The 20,497-nt window shown below is 32.6% G+C and overlaps 1 protein-coding gene across 1 annotated transcript; it reads right to left on the reverse strand.

Annotated features, from left to right (window-relative positions):
- Positions 1 to 5,859: 5,859 nt before the first annotated feature.
- LOC124365175 (perlucin-like) lies at positions 5,860 to 13,073 on the reverse strand. The gene is made up of 5 exons (XM_046821129.1): positions 12,898 to 13,073; positions 9,768 to 9,953; positions 8,450 to 8,514; positions 7,094 to 7,202; positions 5,860 to 6,158 (listed from the first exon to the last, which is right to left on the reverse strand). Exons 1-5 carry the CDS (start codon positions 12,959 to 12,961, stop codon positions 5,923 to 5,925), a joined length of 660 nt encoding a protein of 219 aa, XP_046677085.1. The 5' UTR covers positions 12,962 to 13,073; the 3' UTR covers positions 5,860 to 5,922.
- Positions 13,074 to 20,497: the final 7,424 nt, after the last annotated feature.

The following is a 20,497-nucleotide window of genomic DNA, read 5'->3' on the forward strand; positions in this document are numbered from 1 at the left end:
AGACTTTAAAAATGAATAGGTGCTGAATGGGTAGAATTTTTAAATGTTGGTATAATGGAAAGGAATGTGTTATTTTTGATTTTTTTTTTTAAGATTATACGTAAGAAGTAATTTTGAGTCATTCTTAACTTGCCAATTAAAGTTTTGTATGTTCCACCCCAACATGGCAAAGCGTATTGTAATCTTGAATTAATAAGGGCAAAATATAGTGTTCTTAATAATTGTTCGTTACAAAAATTTCACAAAAAGTAAAATTTTCTTATCTGTGATCGTAATTTGGAGTGTAAATCTAGAATGTGTGGCTCAAACGTAAGTTTTTCATCAAATAGAATTCCCAAGTATTTAATAGTTTTTACTTGCTCTAATGATTGACATGTACATGGTTGGAAATTGCAGCTTGAGGAATGAAATATCAACGGGTAGGGTATTTCAAAACCGAAAAAATCAAAAGTAACAAATTTAGTCTTATTCACATTAACTTGCATTCTATTAGTGAGACACCATTTCCTGAGTAGTAAAAGATCCAAATTTATTAAATCACTTAATACAATAAGGTTTTTTTCTGCATAAAAAAGAGCTATATCATCTGCAAAAGCGTTAATGTGTCCATGGAAGGTTTAATAAATCATTAATAAAAATTAGAAATAAGGTGGTTGATATCACTGATCCTTGAAGTACTCCATTTTGTACAATTAGTTGGTTGCTAAAGGTGGTATTTATTTTTACTTGTTGTTTCCTTCCTATGATAAAGCTTTTAAACCAGTTTAGAGCCACTACTCTGATCCCAGCTGACTCTAATTTGCTGAGAAGAATCTCATGATTTACCATGTCAAACGCTTTTTTAAAATCTATAAAAAGTCTTGTTGTTTTGAGTTTAATCCGGTAAAAATTTAATTTGTAACTGTAATCAATGCATCTTCAGTAGATCTTCCTTGAGTAAAACCGAATTGTTTACTGCTAAAAAAGGTTGATTTTTTTCAGAAATTCAATCAGTTAAATCAATCAATACTTTCGTCGTAATTTAAACAAATCAGACTGTCCTCCGCCGTAGCTTAATGGTTATAGTCTCGGCTCTCTAACCGACAGATCACGGGTTCCAATCCCGGGGAGGTCCAATCATGTACTTTATACTTTTAAATAAAAACCAGTGCACTTCGAAGCCGGAATAGCTAACGCTGAGGCTTAAATGAGATTTAAAAAAAAAACAAAACAAATCAGTTATCAGCTGTTTTATGCGCGTTTAGTAATTATTACATTTATGTAATCTCACGCACTGTTTTTTTTTATTTTTATTCAAAATGTATTCAGTTTAAAGTGTTCAGATAAATAACGTAGCTGATTGATCTCCCAAAATTCAAGGAGATGTAAAGTAATAAATATATCTTAGCCTTCACAGCTGATAATACTTATTTGTTATAAAACTCTGATGTTATGTACTGACACTTTGCGTGGGGCGAATATTGCGGACTGACCCTTTTAAATGACACAGCCTATTTAGAATATATAGTATTAATAGTCCTAGCCATAAGCACATTCTTTTTTACATCTTAATGTACCCCAAATAATTTTTGTAATATAAATCTCTCCCTCAAACCTGACCACGAATCTCGGCTCGTAAGGATGCTATTGACGATGATAGCTGATAACTACCACATAATTTTGAATACGAAGAGACGGCAAAAAAAGTATTTGCGTCGATAGTTACCACGTCTAAAACAACCCATAACTATCTATTTGTAAGCCGGTACAATGATTATGGACTGAATTACTTTGATAATATACTGTATCGCATACGTAAATATTAGTATTTACCAGAAGTTCTCGGCTTAGTGACTAATATTATACGCAAACATAATACATACAGGTAGAGTTTGCGGCAATTTGTACCGAATTATGGTGTTCAACTCAGCCACATATATTAAATCAAGATTGTTCAGTTATTATTATTTCATAGAGAAATTCTATATTATAATTTATTATGAAGTTGTTTTAGCATTGTATCAATAACAAACTTTTCTGAAACTGAGTTTATAAAATATATAAGATTTCATAATGTGCTACTAGTTATAGCTAATTTCCTTGTCATATTTAGTTCGCTATCAGTATTAGCGAAACGGTAGAATCGCCCAAGTAGGAATTCAACGGTCCCCACACTTCTGGGTATTTATTCTACCTGATAAGTTCATACGAGCTTAGAGAACCTTAACCGTGATTATTAACAATAAAAAAGATTTCCTAACTCTGCACTGTTATATACCATACCTAATAATAATGCAAGACGAGTGAATGATGTATAGAACTTACAAAATTAATCCAGCTTCAATCATTGATTATCACTATTAATGCAGTCACCAATTACCATTCTTGTGTTAGTGATAAGTGTTTAATAATCTCTTAAAGGTAATAAGACTGTTTTGCTTATAATATTCCTTCCCAACTGCTTCTGTGAAAGTTCCACTAACGCCAACTAGAGCTGAGGTCTCCGTAAGCACGTAGCTTAGCATTTGATGTGATCTTTATATTCTCTAGGGTAACGCTTGAACACATGAATGGCAGTATTGTACCCAGAAGTCTGTCATCCCATTATCACCCTCTTCTTGATGCGTGGTCTCCTGTTGGTAAAACTGAACATATATCGGGACATGCATATAAAAAGGACAGTACAGACGCAATGGTGAACAAGTTGACTATTGACTCTTTAAAACCATTAAAAACCATGTCCAACTAGTATAGTAAAAGTTAGCTCTCCTCTCTCACGATAAATAACACATGAAGATATTTTTGATACACCCGAGTCAGTCACGGTTATAATACATATGCCGATAACTACCACTGAACTGTCCCTCATCATTAATCCGGCTCATTAATTTGGTACTTATTTTGTGAAAGAATAAACTGAATAGTTCTGTTAATTCAATAGCTGTGGAGAATGAAATATTGCAGTTTGATCAAGAAGAGTTTGAACATTTTTTACTAGAACCTTTTTGTATAAAGCTTTACCTAATGATTGAGGAAGAGTGATTTGAAGAAAATCAGGATTATGATCAGTACATCTTTCATTGGTGTTCTCCTTTTCTCCTTCTACTGACGTAGAGAGGGTTTCAAGAGTAGTTTACTTTTTGACACCTGAGGAAGAAGACAGATTTAAGTCCTCCTCCTTTTTGATTTGCCATAAAATCAAAAAATAATTTAGTTGATAAAAATAAAAATGTTTCTATTTAATTAATAGTATTCTTTAATTGAAAACCGCTTCAGGTGCGAAGAAAGAAGTTTTCGTTTGTAACTAAGTGTATTTAAGAAAACTATTTATTACACACTTATTTGAATATTAGAAAATATAACGTCAGGACATCCCAGCAACATCAGGAAAGGCCAAGTATGAAAACATTGAATTGATTAAACTTCACTATATTACAAAGGTATACCAGTATGAAACTACAAAAAGGTGAAAGGTAAAATGAAGGTGTTCTTTCGAGCGTGTTATTTTACCCCAACCAAGGTGTTATAACTTCCAGAACCATTACCAAACATTCCAAACGGTTTGGATCTTTATCTCAATTTACCTTCATCTCATTCTTCTATGCTCATTTTCCCCGCGACTGTTAAGCAACACGTTTTAGATACTAAATACTAAAAAAAGTGGAATTGTTTAAGTTCTCTATCTAAAAACATTTATTATTAGACTTCGTATTTATAAAAATATTTATCTATCCATAAACAGATTTGTAATATTTAAAACTTGATTAGTGCTGTTTACTAAAAAGGCAGCTTGAAATAGCCGTACATAATTTTTTGGGCAATGCAATATCAACACATTGTGAACAGTAAATGTAGCTGTGTATCACATTCAATCCTAACCTTATCACATACAGAGCACAATAATGATATACAACACGTTTTAAACATTCATCAGCAATAATATAATAATAAGGAATAAAAATATCCGATTTTGTACAGTCTACTACCGAAGCTAGTAAAATTTACGACTGGCTGTACTCACGAAATATGAATATAAAGGTGCAATTAGTAGTTTGAAGGTTTATATATGCAAAGATTTTGGTATCAAATCTCTGTAAGAATTGGAAAGAAGATTAAGATACCCCATTATTTTAAAAATTATTTTGTTTTTTCTCTTAGGACAAGCAACTGAGACTACTAAAACTTTGCGCTGCTCTCGGAGTAACAGGATATTCTGCATGGATAATGTTGGTGGTAGGTGCCGCCTCCTGTCAAGATTCACGAGGAAGCGTTTATTGCATTAATCTTAGTCAGGTGTCATACGAAGAAGAGGAATCAGATTAGTACCAGGGCGTGACTCCATTATCTCCAGCAATATAGTAGACCTATTTATCTATCCTTGGACCCCAACATCTCGGTCCATAAGATGGCGCAGGTTGAAGTAACACATCAATTTTCGCCGCACTACTGTAGGTTCAACTAGCCAGAAGTGAACCTCTCTGGAGACGTATTGAAGCGTTATAAAATATGTAAATAAAATAAAATATTACATCACCCTCCTACGCCAAGACATAAACTAGCATTTTTTAGACATAACGCCGCTAAATTTTGAGAGTGAAGTTTGGTTATGGGATCTGGGCGTCATAATCGGCAAAGGTAAAAACAATGTTTTCTTTAATCTCTTTTGGAATTAGTTATCGTGGGAATATTCCATGTTATACACAAAAGACTTTCAAAAAATCACATCGATTCAAGTAAAGAATGTTTACCATGTACAATCTATTAAGAGCTTACACGTATGTAATGCATTCTTGTTCTTTGAAGACAATTTCTTTTAATATTGGTTATGTCCAGGAAGAAATATTTGAAGCTTATTTATGTCCAAATAGATGTTTCCGATGGCACTTTTACTGGAGAGTTGTGGAACATGCGATGAGATGCAAGTACTTTGGAGGTGGCTATACTAAGAATTATCATCATTGATCTCGAGTATAGCTGATAACATCTCGTAAGTCTAGGTGAGAATTTCCGTAATCATTTCGGGTGGGGGCAGTACAAGTTTCTGACCCAAATATATTGAAATTGAATGATGTTAGAACACGTTTCTCTTTATCAAAAAATCTTTAATTTTTATATTGGAACATCAAAATTGCACACCTTATTAGATGTTTTGATGTATGATCCAATGTAGGATTCTTAGATGTAGTCACTAAAATATATCTCTCTCCAACATGCTTCATTCCTGAGGGCTTCGCACGATATTAAGGTTTTAATGGAATCTTGGGCTAGGATTCATTAATGAGTAGGTCTCTATATATTCAATCATTCTAAATATTAATACGCTATTTAATAAAGGTCTCCTTCAGGTTTTAAATCATATCTGATAAATTATAGCTAACAGTTCTAAATATATAAATGGCACTATCTATCGCTTGGTGATAGATATTTACTGCACACTTTTATAATGCTCGTCCACATACATAATACTTATTGTAATTTTTACAATCAGTCAAAAATGTGTCAGGATGTGAGGTTTGTTTTCGCGCCATGTATATATAGGACACACATTCGTTACTGTGAAAATATATACGATCGCTTTATATTTGGACATAATAATGTTAAAATCATTTTCCGTTTCTATGTTAGAATGCCTTTCTGATAATCCAATCCACAGAGTAAGATCACAGTTCATTATTCGTGTTCATGTGCGTATGTATCCGGTATACCAGAAACTTTAAAAATTATAATAAACAAATTAATTTAATATGAGAATGTATTCTAGCGTTTTTCAAGCGATGTGATTATACTAGCACTAAACTATCCGTGAGGGCAAATTTAAGTAAGCTACGCTGAGAAAAAATTGAATTTATAAGGTAAATGTTTGGAAAATAAAACAAGATATATTTCAAATGGTATTGTTGAAGATTATCATTGATGTTACAATCAGAGAGAATCAAACAATTTTCAGTCGTAATATTCACAGATGGGAAAATGTGGTTGTGGACAGTTCCCGTCGTTCCATAGGTACTGGTAGTCCTCCCTCAGCTCTAGGCAGTGCTCTCCCCCCGCCACCCCCTGGTAGTTGTCCGGCTGTCCAGGGCTCCAGTCCGTAAAGTTGAAGGGTCGTCCGGTGCTCATCCATGTCCAGTGACCCTGGTGAGAGTAGTCGGCTCCAGAGATCCAAAACTGGGTTCCAAGACCTGCAAATATTGAGAGCACAAGATCACTTTACGTAGTTTTCGGTACACTTTACATCCTGGGGTGAGAAGAGTCCTAAAATCGTACGAAGCAAATACTACACATAGCTATGGTGGGAAGGGTACATTGAATGGGAATATTGTTGAGTATAACTCCAGTTCACCTTCCTCTTGGTGCAGGGTCTTGAATCAGACGTTGTCACAGACTTTCAGATTCTATAAGGTAAACTGTAGCTGAACCCAACATTCTTATTGAATAAACCCTTCCCACCATAGGCACGTGAAAACCCAGCTGATCCACTATGCTTAGAGACCGTATCTAAACATCTTATTGCACCTGAAATTGTGCATCTGAAAGGACTATGAAAATACGTCTTCACCTAAATTACACTATATTTTATACTTTCGTTGTTTTATACGTCGAAACGACGTAAATTTATTGTTTGTTTTGAGTTTCTCGTCACCGACATTTTTTGGATCTCTTCAGACTAACATGACTCCAGATCCAAGTCTTTGGCAGCGGCTGTTTCCAGACGCTGAGTGCAGAATTAGTGAATAGGTACGTGAACTAGAGCTAAACTCAACATTCACTTCACTATATAACCAGGAGTTGAATTTTAAAATGCTGGAAAAGTCTACGTCCATATGAAGGCATTCGAAATTTTCGGCGACAAAGAATATCAGAATTTAACTTTTAATTGTTTGACATCACAGACAACTAAACTAGGAAATCTAGTGTAATTTAGATGATTGGGTGTTCTTATAGTCTCATCAGGTACACAATTTTATATCCACTTGCAATGCAATTTTCCCCTGTTTTACTTTATTTGTTTGACTGGTGGTATTATTACTTATTGATACTTTGTAATGATGTATAACTTTAAACTTTAATTGATTTTTTAAAATGTATGATTAAGAATAGTTTTGGAATAAGTTACCTGATTTTACTATAACATCCTTTACGAGTGCATTCTCCTCCCTTGATTCAATAGTTGCGAGACGACCTCCGAGTTGTAAGCAGTACGCAAACGCTGTGTGCCAATTTACCTTCCAAATAAGGTTTAGTACAAATTTAATTTAATTTAAATTGTTAAAAAGTAAATATAAATATAAATATATATATATATATATATATATATATATATATATATATATATATATATATATATATCCGCACTAAATAGTATTTAATGCATGTAGTATGAAGCATAATCTTTAAACAAATTAAAGAAGTAAGATACTTTGTATTATCATTTTAGTTATCATTATAAAACAATATTAAAATTAATTAGTAATTATGATAGTCCAAAAGTAATCCAGCTTACTCGTTATGAATATAATGCTAATACTATACCATACTAATATAACACTGCCAATGGTAATTTTTAAATTGTAGAATCCAATACTTCTAGCTAGTTTTAACTATATAATATACAAGGAAACTATACACGTATATTGTATCAAATTGTTTATTTTACCAGAGAAACTTATTTGAATTTCCAAATACATAATTTCCATTATTTAATACTGATTATATTGTTGAAATGTACTTCTTAAACACTGTTTGACAAATGCTTTTGAATGTAAAGAAGTTTTGCCAAAAACTAAGATTGGTGAGGTGCAACTAATTTCAGGTTCTTGTCCCTGATGTGGTAGATAAAGGAGCTTTGTCTACACTTCGGCTGTTAATATTTTCCAAATTAAATTGTATTTTTATAAGCTTAAGATATAAATAATTTCGTGTTATAAATGAGTCCCTTTAAATATTATATTACTAAATTTATTTGTGAGTCTATTACCTATGTAACCTAACTTACTGATACTGCTATTTGTTCATGTCTTACGTAATACTTTATTAACACAGCTCTATTTTATCTTCGATCCTTTACCACACAGCAAATACCTTTTCTAGGTTATGATATATCTTGTCATTCTATTTTAAAAATTTCTTGATGTTGTCTGTTATTCGTGTTAATTGGATACAAATTCCTAAAAGGCCTCTCTTTTTCTTTCTCTCTTCTGTGATTTATCTTACATAATCACTCATTCATTCCTTAAAGTACATCGTTTATGTTCAAAATCTTTTCGTAACGATTGTTTAGTAATCATTTTATATATTTTAGAATTGTGTTTTCAATGTATTGGTCATAATATTAATTTAGCTATATTAGCTGCATTCTTCCCGGACAGTATTTAACTTTAACAATATTGAACATTTAGTGTAAAGAAAGGACATAGGATTTTTCCGTATATAAATGGTATATGATTTATAATATGAATAGCTATAAACTTACCGTGACTGGTTCCACTGTATATCGTTTTGTGGTTGCATGATATGGAGGCCAGTTTCCTATATCATCTACAAATTGATGCATATTAAACTATAAAAGTCTTGACGTTACGACAGTAAAGAGTAAACAAAATTAAAATATACAACGTATTTCTAGGTGAAAATGAGTCTATTTATGTAAATTTATAATATAGATCACAAAATTTAGTAAATAATTTTTTTTAAATCATAAGAATATTTTTGCGATGTGATTCCATGTGATACTAAAATTCAAATTGTAGTAAAAGCTATTAATACACTTTTATACAAACAAATGTTATCATTTAACCTAAATTGGTTATTAAAATTTAGTTAAAATAAGAATTTTTTAACATAAATTAAAAGAAAAATTGCAAGTTGAATGACTAACTAAATCCAGGAATTTACTAACGTTTATTAATAAATTTAGCTGAAAAAGATATCGTTTTAACGAATCAGTGTTCTAAATTCAACAGAATTTGGAGAAAATTATATGTTTTAAAAATGAGTTTGTTTTTCAACTGAAGGCGATATAGTAAAATACGAAATTTTTAGTCAATCGTAAGTGGAACAGTTCACTTAAAATAATCTGAAGTAAAAAGAGAACGCTCAAATTTTGTTAAATATTTTTTATTTTATGAAATTACGAATTGTTACTTTAGCGAGTTCCAAGCAGATGTCAACAATAAAAGAAATTATGAGGGTGTGCCACATACCATTATCTCCACCTAAGCTTTGTGAAGACACGGGGGTATATTTTGATTGCATACCGCTCGTAGTCCAGGCGCTATAACGCACCAAGGTTACACTATTCCCTCCCCACTCTGCGAGGAACAAGCGGAGTTCTTGGATTGCCTACCGATTTCGAATTTCAGGCGCTATACCGCACAAAAGTTCCAATATTCCCTGTCCTGCTCTGCGTGGAACACAGCGGTGTAACCCTGTCATAGTTCAGGCGGTATAACGCACCAAATGGCATTTATTTACTTTATATTTTGTGACACAACAGCATTCCAAAAATCACGATGATTGGACATTTCCTTCAGAAGTTATACATTATACAAGTTTACTAAAGCACATGTCCCATGAAATTTTTAATTCCCAAAAAATCCCATCTAAAAAGGTGTTATACATACATTACTTGGAGTTGCGCGAAAATACTTAGATTTGGTTACCAGTGAAATATGTAGAGAAAATTAATCTGCTATAATTATATATGCTGATAAGTCCCATATGTCCCCTAACGTTCTGGCAACACTGTAAGTAGCAGTAAGTGATACACACACGCTATTCAGTATACTTACATTGATCGTAACACCCGATGTATGGGTCGCCAGAGTATCCTGGTTCACAATAGCACGAAGCGATATGATCATCTACTTGACATATTGTGAAATCCCCACAAAGACTAGGACATGGGCTCTCACATATTTGTTCGATACAGGATTGGTCCGCCGGGCAATCTTGTTGTGACACGCATGGACACTGAGCTACAAGTCATATATAATATATAAATATGTTATACTGATTACATTGCAGTTAAAATATGTATTCTTATATCTCATTGTTAAATTGAAAGAACAAGCTTTCTAATAGGTATAAAAAAAATTAAAACCTAAAAGGGTGCAGTCCGTGTCTTATTAGACTAAATAATATAATTATATACAAAAAATTAAAGGAAAATAAGTATGAACAAAAACTGATAGGTAAAATAAAAAATTACAAGAAACTTAAGCTAAATTATCATTGGTCTACGATTGCTCTGTAAATAGCCTTGAATCGCTTTGAATCCCTTTAGTTTACCTTGGACCCTTTGCATGCTGAAATTATTATAATTTAGATTCTTTAGATGAATCGGATTGCTTTGATCGTTCTTCTAGTTTTGGGGAAGAACGATCCAATGTCTCCCCGTAAAATCAACTGGTCTATTGTTCGTGATTGTTTAAGAAAGTAATTTATTGAAAATCACGTAACCATTTAGAAGGTTGAAGGTTATTGTATTTAACGTAGCCTACTGGAACCTCATTTCTGACCTTTAACCTTTTACTTACAAATCAGTAGAATTCTTCCGACCAAGCGGAACCGGTGTAACAATGAAGTCTTTATAACTTGCTTATTAAGAATTATTGCAAAAACAATGACGCGGTTTCAAGGTGGACTTTTCGAGTCCTTATACGATAACATTGACAGTTTTCACTGGTCACAATTCTATAAAACGCACTAATTATATGAAGATAATATTCTAATTTGTATTCTGTGTATTATATCACACAAATGGTTTTTGTGATTGAGGAAAAATAAATTTGATTGTATTTGAAGATTAACTGATCAACTGTATCACTAATCAATACAACACTATCACTCATGACATTTTCTGAGTAAACATACCACATTGTCAGATTGATGTCTGATGCACTATTCTCTTCTGCTTGCAGAAAACAAATAACACTCCTCAATTCTCAATTTGGTGGGTATATTAGTTGTGGCGGCCAGGTTTATGCAACTGCAGCTCAGCGCAAACTGCTACTTGGATTACGCAGTAGCTAATGTTGTGGTGGGGATGATGTGCGATTGGCTACTGCACTCACTGCTAAAATGCCACTTATCTGGTTTCATGGCGTGACATCGGAAGTTTAAAAACAAAGCCGTCATAGTTTTCCAACATTCTAAAAATGTACGAATTAAAAAAGCTATATTTAGAGTTATTTTTTAGGGAACCTACATCCAATGCAGACAAATAGACTAATAAAAAACAGTAGCAGTCGTGGGACTGCCGATAGAAGTGAAAACGGAACTATTAAGTTGAGAGTAATTAACAATACGTTATAGTAGCAGTACATCTGTAATTGTAAATGTGACGCGTTTTTAATTTTCCAATTTTAAAATCCACGAAAAAATATTATCAAATAACTAGAAATCTATTTTACCACGCTAGTAAGATAAATCTTATATACCGTAATAATACTCATTTCATGATGAAGAGGTTAAATATTAAAAACATAATTAAAATGAATAATGCTAAATTTTAAATACAAATATTCGTACAAATATTAAAAATGTTTAAAAATATATTCGTTGTTTTCATTATTCATTTATCTGTATAAAAATATGTTGTAATTGCTCAATATTAATAGTTTGTTAAACATAGAATACAAGTGAGTAAACACCGAGTGATCAACAGTGAGTTGAACACCGTTGTAAATAATACAGTTATTGCTACGGATAAAGTATATGATTGCAATAACAATTAAACCCACAATATTTTTAAAACTAATAAATTAGTTAAATTAACTTGGTTCTTTCGTAAAGGTATTTTTATTGCACAATAAACTAATTTATTGAGTTAATACGGTATCAGTGAGCCAATGCGCCAACTACAGTTCCGGCAGAAACGTTCACCCATCACTTCATACGCTACTACAGGCTAAACTAAACTTCCAATAAAAAAATGATAAATTACAAAAAAAAATATTCATCTATTTTCACACAACTTTCTCGCTGACAAATTTTGTCTGACCAAAAAATAAAAAAAATCCTCGCTTACTACTTTTTTCTTGTCATTGTAAACGCTATGTAAAATGTAAACAATAATCAAAATTATTTCGAAATTTTTTTAATATTCGATCTTGATTACCAATAGATTGCCAATATTAAGAGCTTTAATTTGACGCATCTTACAGAATTGTACGACATTGGCTTCACTTTTAAATCGCGAGAGGAAGCCGTAAAGGTCACTGATTTTCGCAGTCTGTTTTCATACTCCGCCGGGACAGTTTTTAACACAGCGAGACTGACTTTTTCATGCAGGTTAGTAGTCCGCGGCCAAGTCTACGGTTAAAAAACACAGCGAGACTGACTTTTTCATGCAGGTTAGTATCATTAGCATGTCGGTGACGCGAACCGAGGATTTTACCCTCTACCAAAACGCTCAACGCGCCTAAAGAAGTTTTCACTTCAATAATATATGTAGACTTTTACCGAAGCATTCAGAAACACCACTATAATAATCACTAATTGTGACAGCTATATTATGATTTTTAGATGCGAACGTTTCAAATACAAACGTTAAGCTAGTACTAGTAAACTCACCGCCAACGGTAATCTTTGTGAAAGTACATCCAGTGCATACAAATACATTAATTATTAATGCCTGTTGTCTGTAACTGTAATATTTAAAAACATCACTATAGTGATCATTAAATCTTTATTGCAGCAGCTTTATTGTGGTTTTAAGATGTGAAGATTTAAAATACAACCGTTAAAATAACACTAGTAAACTCACCGCCAACCACAATCTCTATGAAGCTACACCCAGTGAGTACAAATACATTTAGAAAACCACTATAATAATCACTAAACCTGTATGGTCTCCTTTAGTTTTCAAGATATTGAATATTGAAAATACAATCTTCTAACAGTTTCTAGTGAACTCACCATCAGCCGTAACTTTTGTGAAGCAGACAAATACACTAATCAATAATACCCGTAGTGTTCCCATAGTGATGTTTACCGTAACATTAAACTACGGTAATGATCACTCTTGTTGTTGCACGCTGTAACTTATCATCCGTTGTTGAACACGGTTACAGTCAAACGTAAGGAAATTGAGAACACCTTGAAATCACCGTAACGAGTGCTTTGTAGTCGTAAATGTGCGATTGTTACGTACTCAGGGACGTATCTAAAGGAGGGGTACGGAATAAGTGAGTGGTTCCTTCCTGACATATAAAAGTAGTAAAATAGCGGAATGAAAAATTCTATGAGGTATAATTGTAATTTATTGTGAATATATGGTCTTCTCTAAGCACTTTCTTAATTTTTTCAACAAGGGCGTCTGTAGCGACAGACCTGCGTCCTTGACCTCCTTCATCGTACATGTCAGTTCGGCCATCCTTAAATTTTCTACAACATTCAGGTACAACACCATAACTCCTAATGTCTGGGACTCCAGGACGGAAATCTAAGCTTGATGTTCGGACAAAATAGACCGAGATGACCCTTCATATGACACAATATGAGCTGGTTTTTCGTAGATTTATCAATTTGCCTACGAATGACCTTCATAGGAAGTTTTGGGAGGGTCTTACCCTATAGGCATATGTGTGAATATGGATATATGTATTTTTTAAGTTGACTAGTTATTTTGGTAGTTTTAGGGTAGAAAATTGATCTATTGAAGTTCAAATTGTACCACTTAAATTCAAATCTACATAACTTCACCAAACATGGTCCTCAGACCTCAAAACCAACTATAGTTTTTAAATATATATATTTCTAATACATAGACTTATTAGAAATAATATTATAATTCTGTATTATAATATTCCTCGTAAGTACAGAATTATTTATAAACTCTGTCGCTAAATGTTAATTTAATAGATACTGAATGATATATTTAATAATATTATTTATACGTCTGTATTTCTATTGAAAATGTCTTATCCATAGACGACATACAGAAAATTGGAATAAAAGTATCACTCTTTTGGTTATAAATATATATTATACACTATTAGTACAAAATTTACTTTTATAAATATCTCTACTAAGTTCATTGGTAATTCATTTCAATATGGTCATTTATAACCCAATGCGTCATCTCATGACCTAGAGTAAAATAAAAACTTTTCGGGAATGTTTATAAAATGCCCTAACATTTCATTACATAAACCGTTTGTTTGTGTGAACAGTTTAATATGTGGCTCAATTCAACTGTCACAAAATGTACCATCTTTCTCCGACTGAGCCAAAAAGATTATTTACGGGTAATTGCTATTTGTGATTTCCTCTTTTGCGGTAAATATATAGGACTTTGTTGGCCGCCGATGTAAAATATGCTTAATACAAATGGAGGCATTGTCTTAAATACATCACACGATCAACTTTGTAAGTTTTTGAAAATCGATGTTTCACTAAGTGTCGTATTATAGTAAAATATATTTTTCTGAAATAGATTTCACCTTGTTTTTAGAAGAAACTAATTTTACAAAAGTACACGCTTTTGAACTGTAAAGCATGGCAATATTTTTACAATTGCTCAACCGTCATGGCGTATTAAATGTCCCTAAACTACCAAAATTGCCACTTACGGAGCAGATGAAATGCCCTAGTTAGTGTAGCAGATTGCTTGCCTCGGGGACAATTGGTATCTCCATTACCCAAGATTGTGCCCCGAGCATCTCAACCCGCCTGATTAAAATCACTTCTTCGTTTCTGTTCTTTAGCTCTTACGCTGAATAAGACTATTATGTATATAAAACCTCTTCAATGAAAAAGAGACATTGCTGCGCAGGTTTCTAATTAACTTCAGCAAATTAGAATATCGTATAATTAAAATGTGTAATGGTCTATTGAAACTATTAGGCATTTATCTAAGGAAACATACTTTAATATATATTTTAATTTAATTTTTAAGTAAGTAATCCACCCTCAAAAGTGAATGAAGCAGTACACATACGAAATTTATTTTTCCTAATGTTAATTTACTGGCTGAGCATCCACTAGCCTATAACTCGAGAGGCTAGTAAGATCACATTTATTTTTCTCTATCCACAAGTTATCTCTGGAAAACATGCGTTTTCCATATAAGATTAATTTCAAATAAAAGTTAATAATTTTTCGTAACACCCTAACATTAGATGCATTTGAGCAATTTTTTAAATTAAAATAGATACTTGAACTCAAGAAAGAATTAGGAAATAAAGAATAAAACGCAAATAAATAAAAAAATTATGGGAAAGCAGGTGATTGGCTTTTTGTGAGATCTGGTACAGAGATATAACCTACGTGGCAAGTTTTATTTTAAGAAACATAGTTTAAAAAGTTGCTTGGTAATTGTTAAAAGCAAAGAAATGCAGTGAACCAATTAAAATAAATACAACAAGTCGTTCAATAATCTATGAATAGCGGCTATTTGCTTAGTTATTTGGTTTTAGATTATTTTAAGAAACGTGGTTTAAAAATTTGCTTGGTAATTGTTAAAATCAAAGAAATGCAGTAAACCAATTAAAATAAATACAACAATTCGTTCAATAAACTATGAATAGTGGCTATTTGCTTTAGTTATTAGGTTTTAGAAAGTTGTAATTTAATAATTTGGTTTGATTTTTGTACATGATAATACCTGAAATTATTCGTAGAAAACTGTGGATACTCTCTACATAAAAGTTGTATTAAGTGCCAACTATAACCTCATAATTTCAGTGTATATCACAAATGAAACCCTGATGGTCATTGTATCTAGGCTGGATAGTGAGAGAGGATGGTATTGAAAACCAGGGATGACACCTATTTCCTATCTCCTTCCCCAATAATTACATAGAAATTTTCCTGAAAGTGTCAGCTTCTAGATTAGAGTCCTCAGCGTTTCTGTTGCCACTCTACATTCAAGGTTTGTACACCGGCAAATTATTTTCGGCCTTGGTGTACGGACAGTACGAGAGTGTGGGTATTTGTTAAAACAGTAAACCGAGTTATACTTGAGGATTTAAGTAAAAGTTTTGTTACACAATTTGTTATTTTGGTTGGTGAAAGATTTTGTCATTGTAATAAAAATGAGCAGAGGCTGTGTACATTTTATAAGAAACCAAAACAAAGTTTCTTTGAGTAGTTTATATCAGTGTTATTTAACTTTTTGTATTTTCATGAAAGCTGTAATTACATATACAAGTTGCAGAATCACCACAAATGCCGTTATACAATTATTAATCTAAATTATTCTTTGATTATTTCGTTTAATCTTATCGTTACATACAAAAATAACCGGGAAATGAACATAGATTTGACAATTAGCCTCACAACCAGTGATTTGGTTCTAAGTAGATTATATGTAATTTGAAATAAGAATTGTAAATTACATTCAGAAGAACTGTTTCTGATTATTTAATAAAATATGCATACAGAATGTGAATGGTTATTTTGAACCAACTACACCGAAAAAAATAACCAAATATTTCCGTACTCCAGAATCAGTTATATAGATAATATCAATATTCCAATACTCCATCGCTGTACTCGGGGAAAATGTACGTATGTAATGGAACAGAACAGTTTTGTAAGAATACTTGCAATTGAGATTAGGACTATATGTAACATATTTATATTGTTGTAAAAAAAGTTAAATAAAAACTCATTTCAAATGTTGATCAAGTCTCTAAACAGAAAGTTCGTGTTTTTGAAAATAAGTAAGTTTTTTACGTTTTACAAATAAGGCAATACCAATAATACCAAAAATGAGCTCATTCCTGTACCCCTTCTTTTTATTTTCACCATCTTTTTTTGTCTGCCGTGACGATTGCCATTGTCTATTGTCTTCTGGTCAGTCGTAGGTTGTTGGTAGACGAATGCAGACGTCAAAAAAAATTAAACTTTTTTTAAAGTGAATCATCTGTCATCGCAGTGTTTATATGTAAATAAAATATTTTCTCCTACTTTCCACCTGGAAATTGATGGTAAATTGCTTATCTAACGTCAAGATTTTCAGTTTCCAGATGGAAGATATATAAGAATCTAACCGACACTTTATAATGGTTCTATATTAGTTAAGGTCGTAAATTAAGTTATGTATGCGAAAAGTGTTTCCTGAATAAACTACGCAACTAAGAATACTAATCTATAAGAATGTACACATTCAAACTATTTATCTAAATATTGTCATTAATTATCTGGGTTAATTTTCACGTAGTTTTCAATAGTTTTAATTAAAGTTATATTATTTGAACTGGCATATAACAGAAATTTTACATAAAAACTGCTTCATTTGCTTGAAATAATCAACTAAATTCTAATTTTTCATTTATGTACCAAATCCTTTTATAAGTTGAAATTTTAAAGAATTATGTTATAAATTAACTTCCACTGAGGACGAAGGAATCAAAAACTGTTTCAATGATTTAACTTACTATTATATTCGTATAAAATTGCGCTAAAGTGTTACAAAGGTTCTTACATTTCCACCAGTTACCGGAAGTCGATATTGGTGATTCACCATTCCGTCATTTCAAATCATCCGTTGAGAAGTTAGGGTAATTGAAGTTCCTGATACAAAGTTTTTAATGTATTTGAACTGCGTGGATTCCGCGATGTAACCCGAAGTGTTTATATAGCCGGGCACGTGTGAAAGCAGGAATGGAGATGGAGCAATCCCAGGAACTAATTGAAAAGTAACTTCATTCCCGCATCACTTAACTTGGATCCGACCATCGTACTTCGTTCTCTCTTTTTAATTTCCCTCTCATGCATATATTTTAATGGAAGATATACAAATTTTTCGATTTTTAGGTAATTTAATTCTACCAACGGACTAAAGAGTATCGGTTTTGATAAGCGCTTAAGCGTGTGAATCCAAAATAAAATTCTCATCAAATGTCATTAAATAATCCTGTAAAATGTGCTTATTGGTATTATTTATGAATGTATTATCGTTTTTTTTTTTTTTTTTTTTTTTTTTTTTTTTTTAAACTTTTTCAGTCTTTGGGTTTTACTTAATTTTAGATCTACCACTGGAGTAAAGAGTATTAATCTTAAAAAGCTATCAAGCATGTACATCTAGAATAAAATCGTCACCAAACACCAACGGTTTCTAAAAAAACTGCTATTTAGTGTTGTTTTTGAATCTATAAACTGTTTTTTTAGACTGTTTCAGGTTTAGTTCAATTAATAGGTATTTTGGCTCACTTGAAAGAATTAGGCAGATTTTATTACAAAACAAATATTTATAATTTATTTCTCATGGGGTTTACTTGCATTCAGTGTCTCAAAAACCACACCAGATAGAAATATTCTTAATACAAACATTTTTAGAAGTATAAAACGTTTAAAAATACTTATTATTGTATTAAAGGTACATCAATAACATAGTTTCGTCTTTTAAAGGTTTTAACGGCTGCTACATTGAAATATCACGGCGAATAAAGTTGGCAATTGAAAGTGCGTGAGATATTCATAAAACAGTTTGTATACAATTTGAACTTTTTCACATTTTTTAGCCCGTTCTTGGTGGTTTAAAAATGCATATAGGATGTAACAAATATTTTAAAAATGTTAAGATACAAACAGTTGTTTGTTGCAATAAGTTAATAAAATTGATACTCATTACAAGACACTTTTTAAGATTTTTTATCTAGTTCTCATGAAGATGTGATTTTTTAAAATTTAAATGGTTATACGTATTGGAATGAAATGGCATAGCTACCTGGGCAACGAATTTAAGCGATATATTTATAACATACATTGTCGTATAAAATTAAGGATGTTTAGAATATCTCAACCATATTGGTTGGCCATTATTTCAACATTGTGGCCTTTAAAACGTTTTTATAATTCAAAACTCCGATATTTCTATAACAATTCTATAATATATACAAAATTTTCTAAACAATTTGCAGGAACAGTTATTTTCTATCTCGAACGTTTTTCAAAATATTGTTTACATGTAAATACTATAAGAAATAAACTATTGATGTAACTGATCAGTTGTTGAGAGAGGCTGGTGATACTTCCCTAACGATTAGATATAAGAATGGAACGCCTTCTATTGTGCCAAAAAACGAATAAATTCCAACGGTAAGCAGCAGCATGTTTCTCTGAATGTTTACTGCCAAAATGTAAATGGTCTTCGTTCGAAGCTTATTGAGTTAAAAAAATTGTTTATCTGCATGCCTTGATGATGTTTAATCTACTATGTGAAACAAATCTCTCTCCTGATATCCCCCGACCTCCGAAGTTGTTGGTGATACTGACTTCATTGTTCATAGATGTGATAGATCTGCTGCTACAAGTCACAAAAGTTCTGGTGGAGGAACCTTACTTGCAGTTCGTAAGAAGCTTTTGTCTAAACGACTATACTCTGTATTCAACATCGAAAGCGTCTTTGCCCTTGTGAAAATTAGGATTTGGTTTTGATCTTCTTCTGGCCTGTGTCTAGATTCCCCCTTCAAGTCCTCTTTCTGTTTGTCGTGAATTCTGTGATGCGGTTTACTGAGACAGTCGAATTGGCCAAATTTCCCAAAGAAGACACTCATTTTTGGAGACTTCAACTTGCCTCACTTCGATGTCAATTTACCTGTATCTGGCCTCCCTCAACATTGCAGTGAATACCTCCGTGACATGTCTTCTCTGCACTCTCTCTTCCAAATAAATCATGTTCAAAACCATAGAGGAGTAACATTGGACTTGGTCTTTCATTTATGATAGTGAGGTGCAAGTTAGCAGGGCTAATGATTGGTTGATTAAACCTGAAATTCATCATCCTCCTCTGTCCCTTACTCTTGAGTGCTATATGCCCTCTACTTGTGACAACAGCTACAGCGGCTACAACTTGGGGAAATGTGACCTCCCAGCTGCTTTATACAGCCCTACAGGAGGCAGATATGGGATTTATTCACCAGCCCGATCTCAGTGATGAAAAGTTCGACATTTCTGGAAAGTTCCTTAGAGAAAATCGTCAAAAATGCAAGTCCGTTGAAGAAATTTGGTATCTCACACTTCCCTAGGTGGTTTAATAATTACCTAAAAAAATGCATTATCGAAAAGAAAGCTGCGCATGCACGTTTCAAGAGAAGTTTCAATCTTGCCCATTATTATGAGTTCTCGAGGCTGAGAGATACTTGTAGGGTCGCTGTCTCGTGAAATGCCACATTCGATATTTGTCCAATGTTCAATCAAACATATCTTCTAAATCCACGAGCTTTCTGGGGACTAGTTAAAGCTCAAAGAAATACTCCTGATATGCCATCTAGTCTGCATTTAGATGATGAAGTAGCCAGTGACACAACAAGCATTTGTCAGCTGTTCTCCAGTTATTTCAACTCAGTCTACTCTCCCTCTTTACGAGTTTCACCTAGCTTTAGCTATCCCGTCTTCGATTCTCTTTGTGTCATAACAACCTCAACAGAAGAAGTTCTCAGCAAGCTTAAGAACCTGGACACTACAAAAGGAGCTGGAATTGACAATATACCGCCATCTATGCTTCATCACTGCCGATCTCTCTTAGCTGAACCCCTCACAGTGTTGTTCAATGAATCACTTACAAAGG

This window comes from Homalodisca vitripennis, chromosome 6 (genome assembly GCF_021130785.1).
Source record: "Homalodisca vitripennis isolate AUS2020 chromosome 6, UT_GWSS_2.1, whole genome shotgun sequence".
Classification (NCBI taxonomy): Eukaryota; Metazoa; Arthropoda; class Insecta; order Hemiptera; family Cicadellidae; genus Homalodisca; species Homalodisca vitripennis.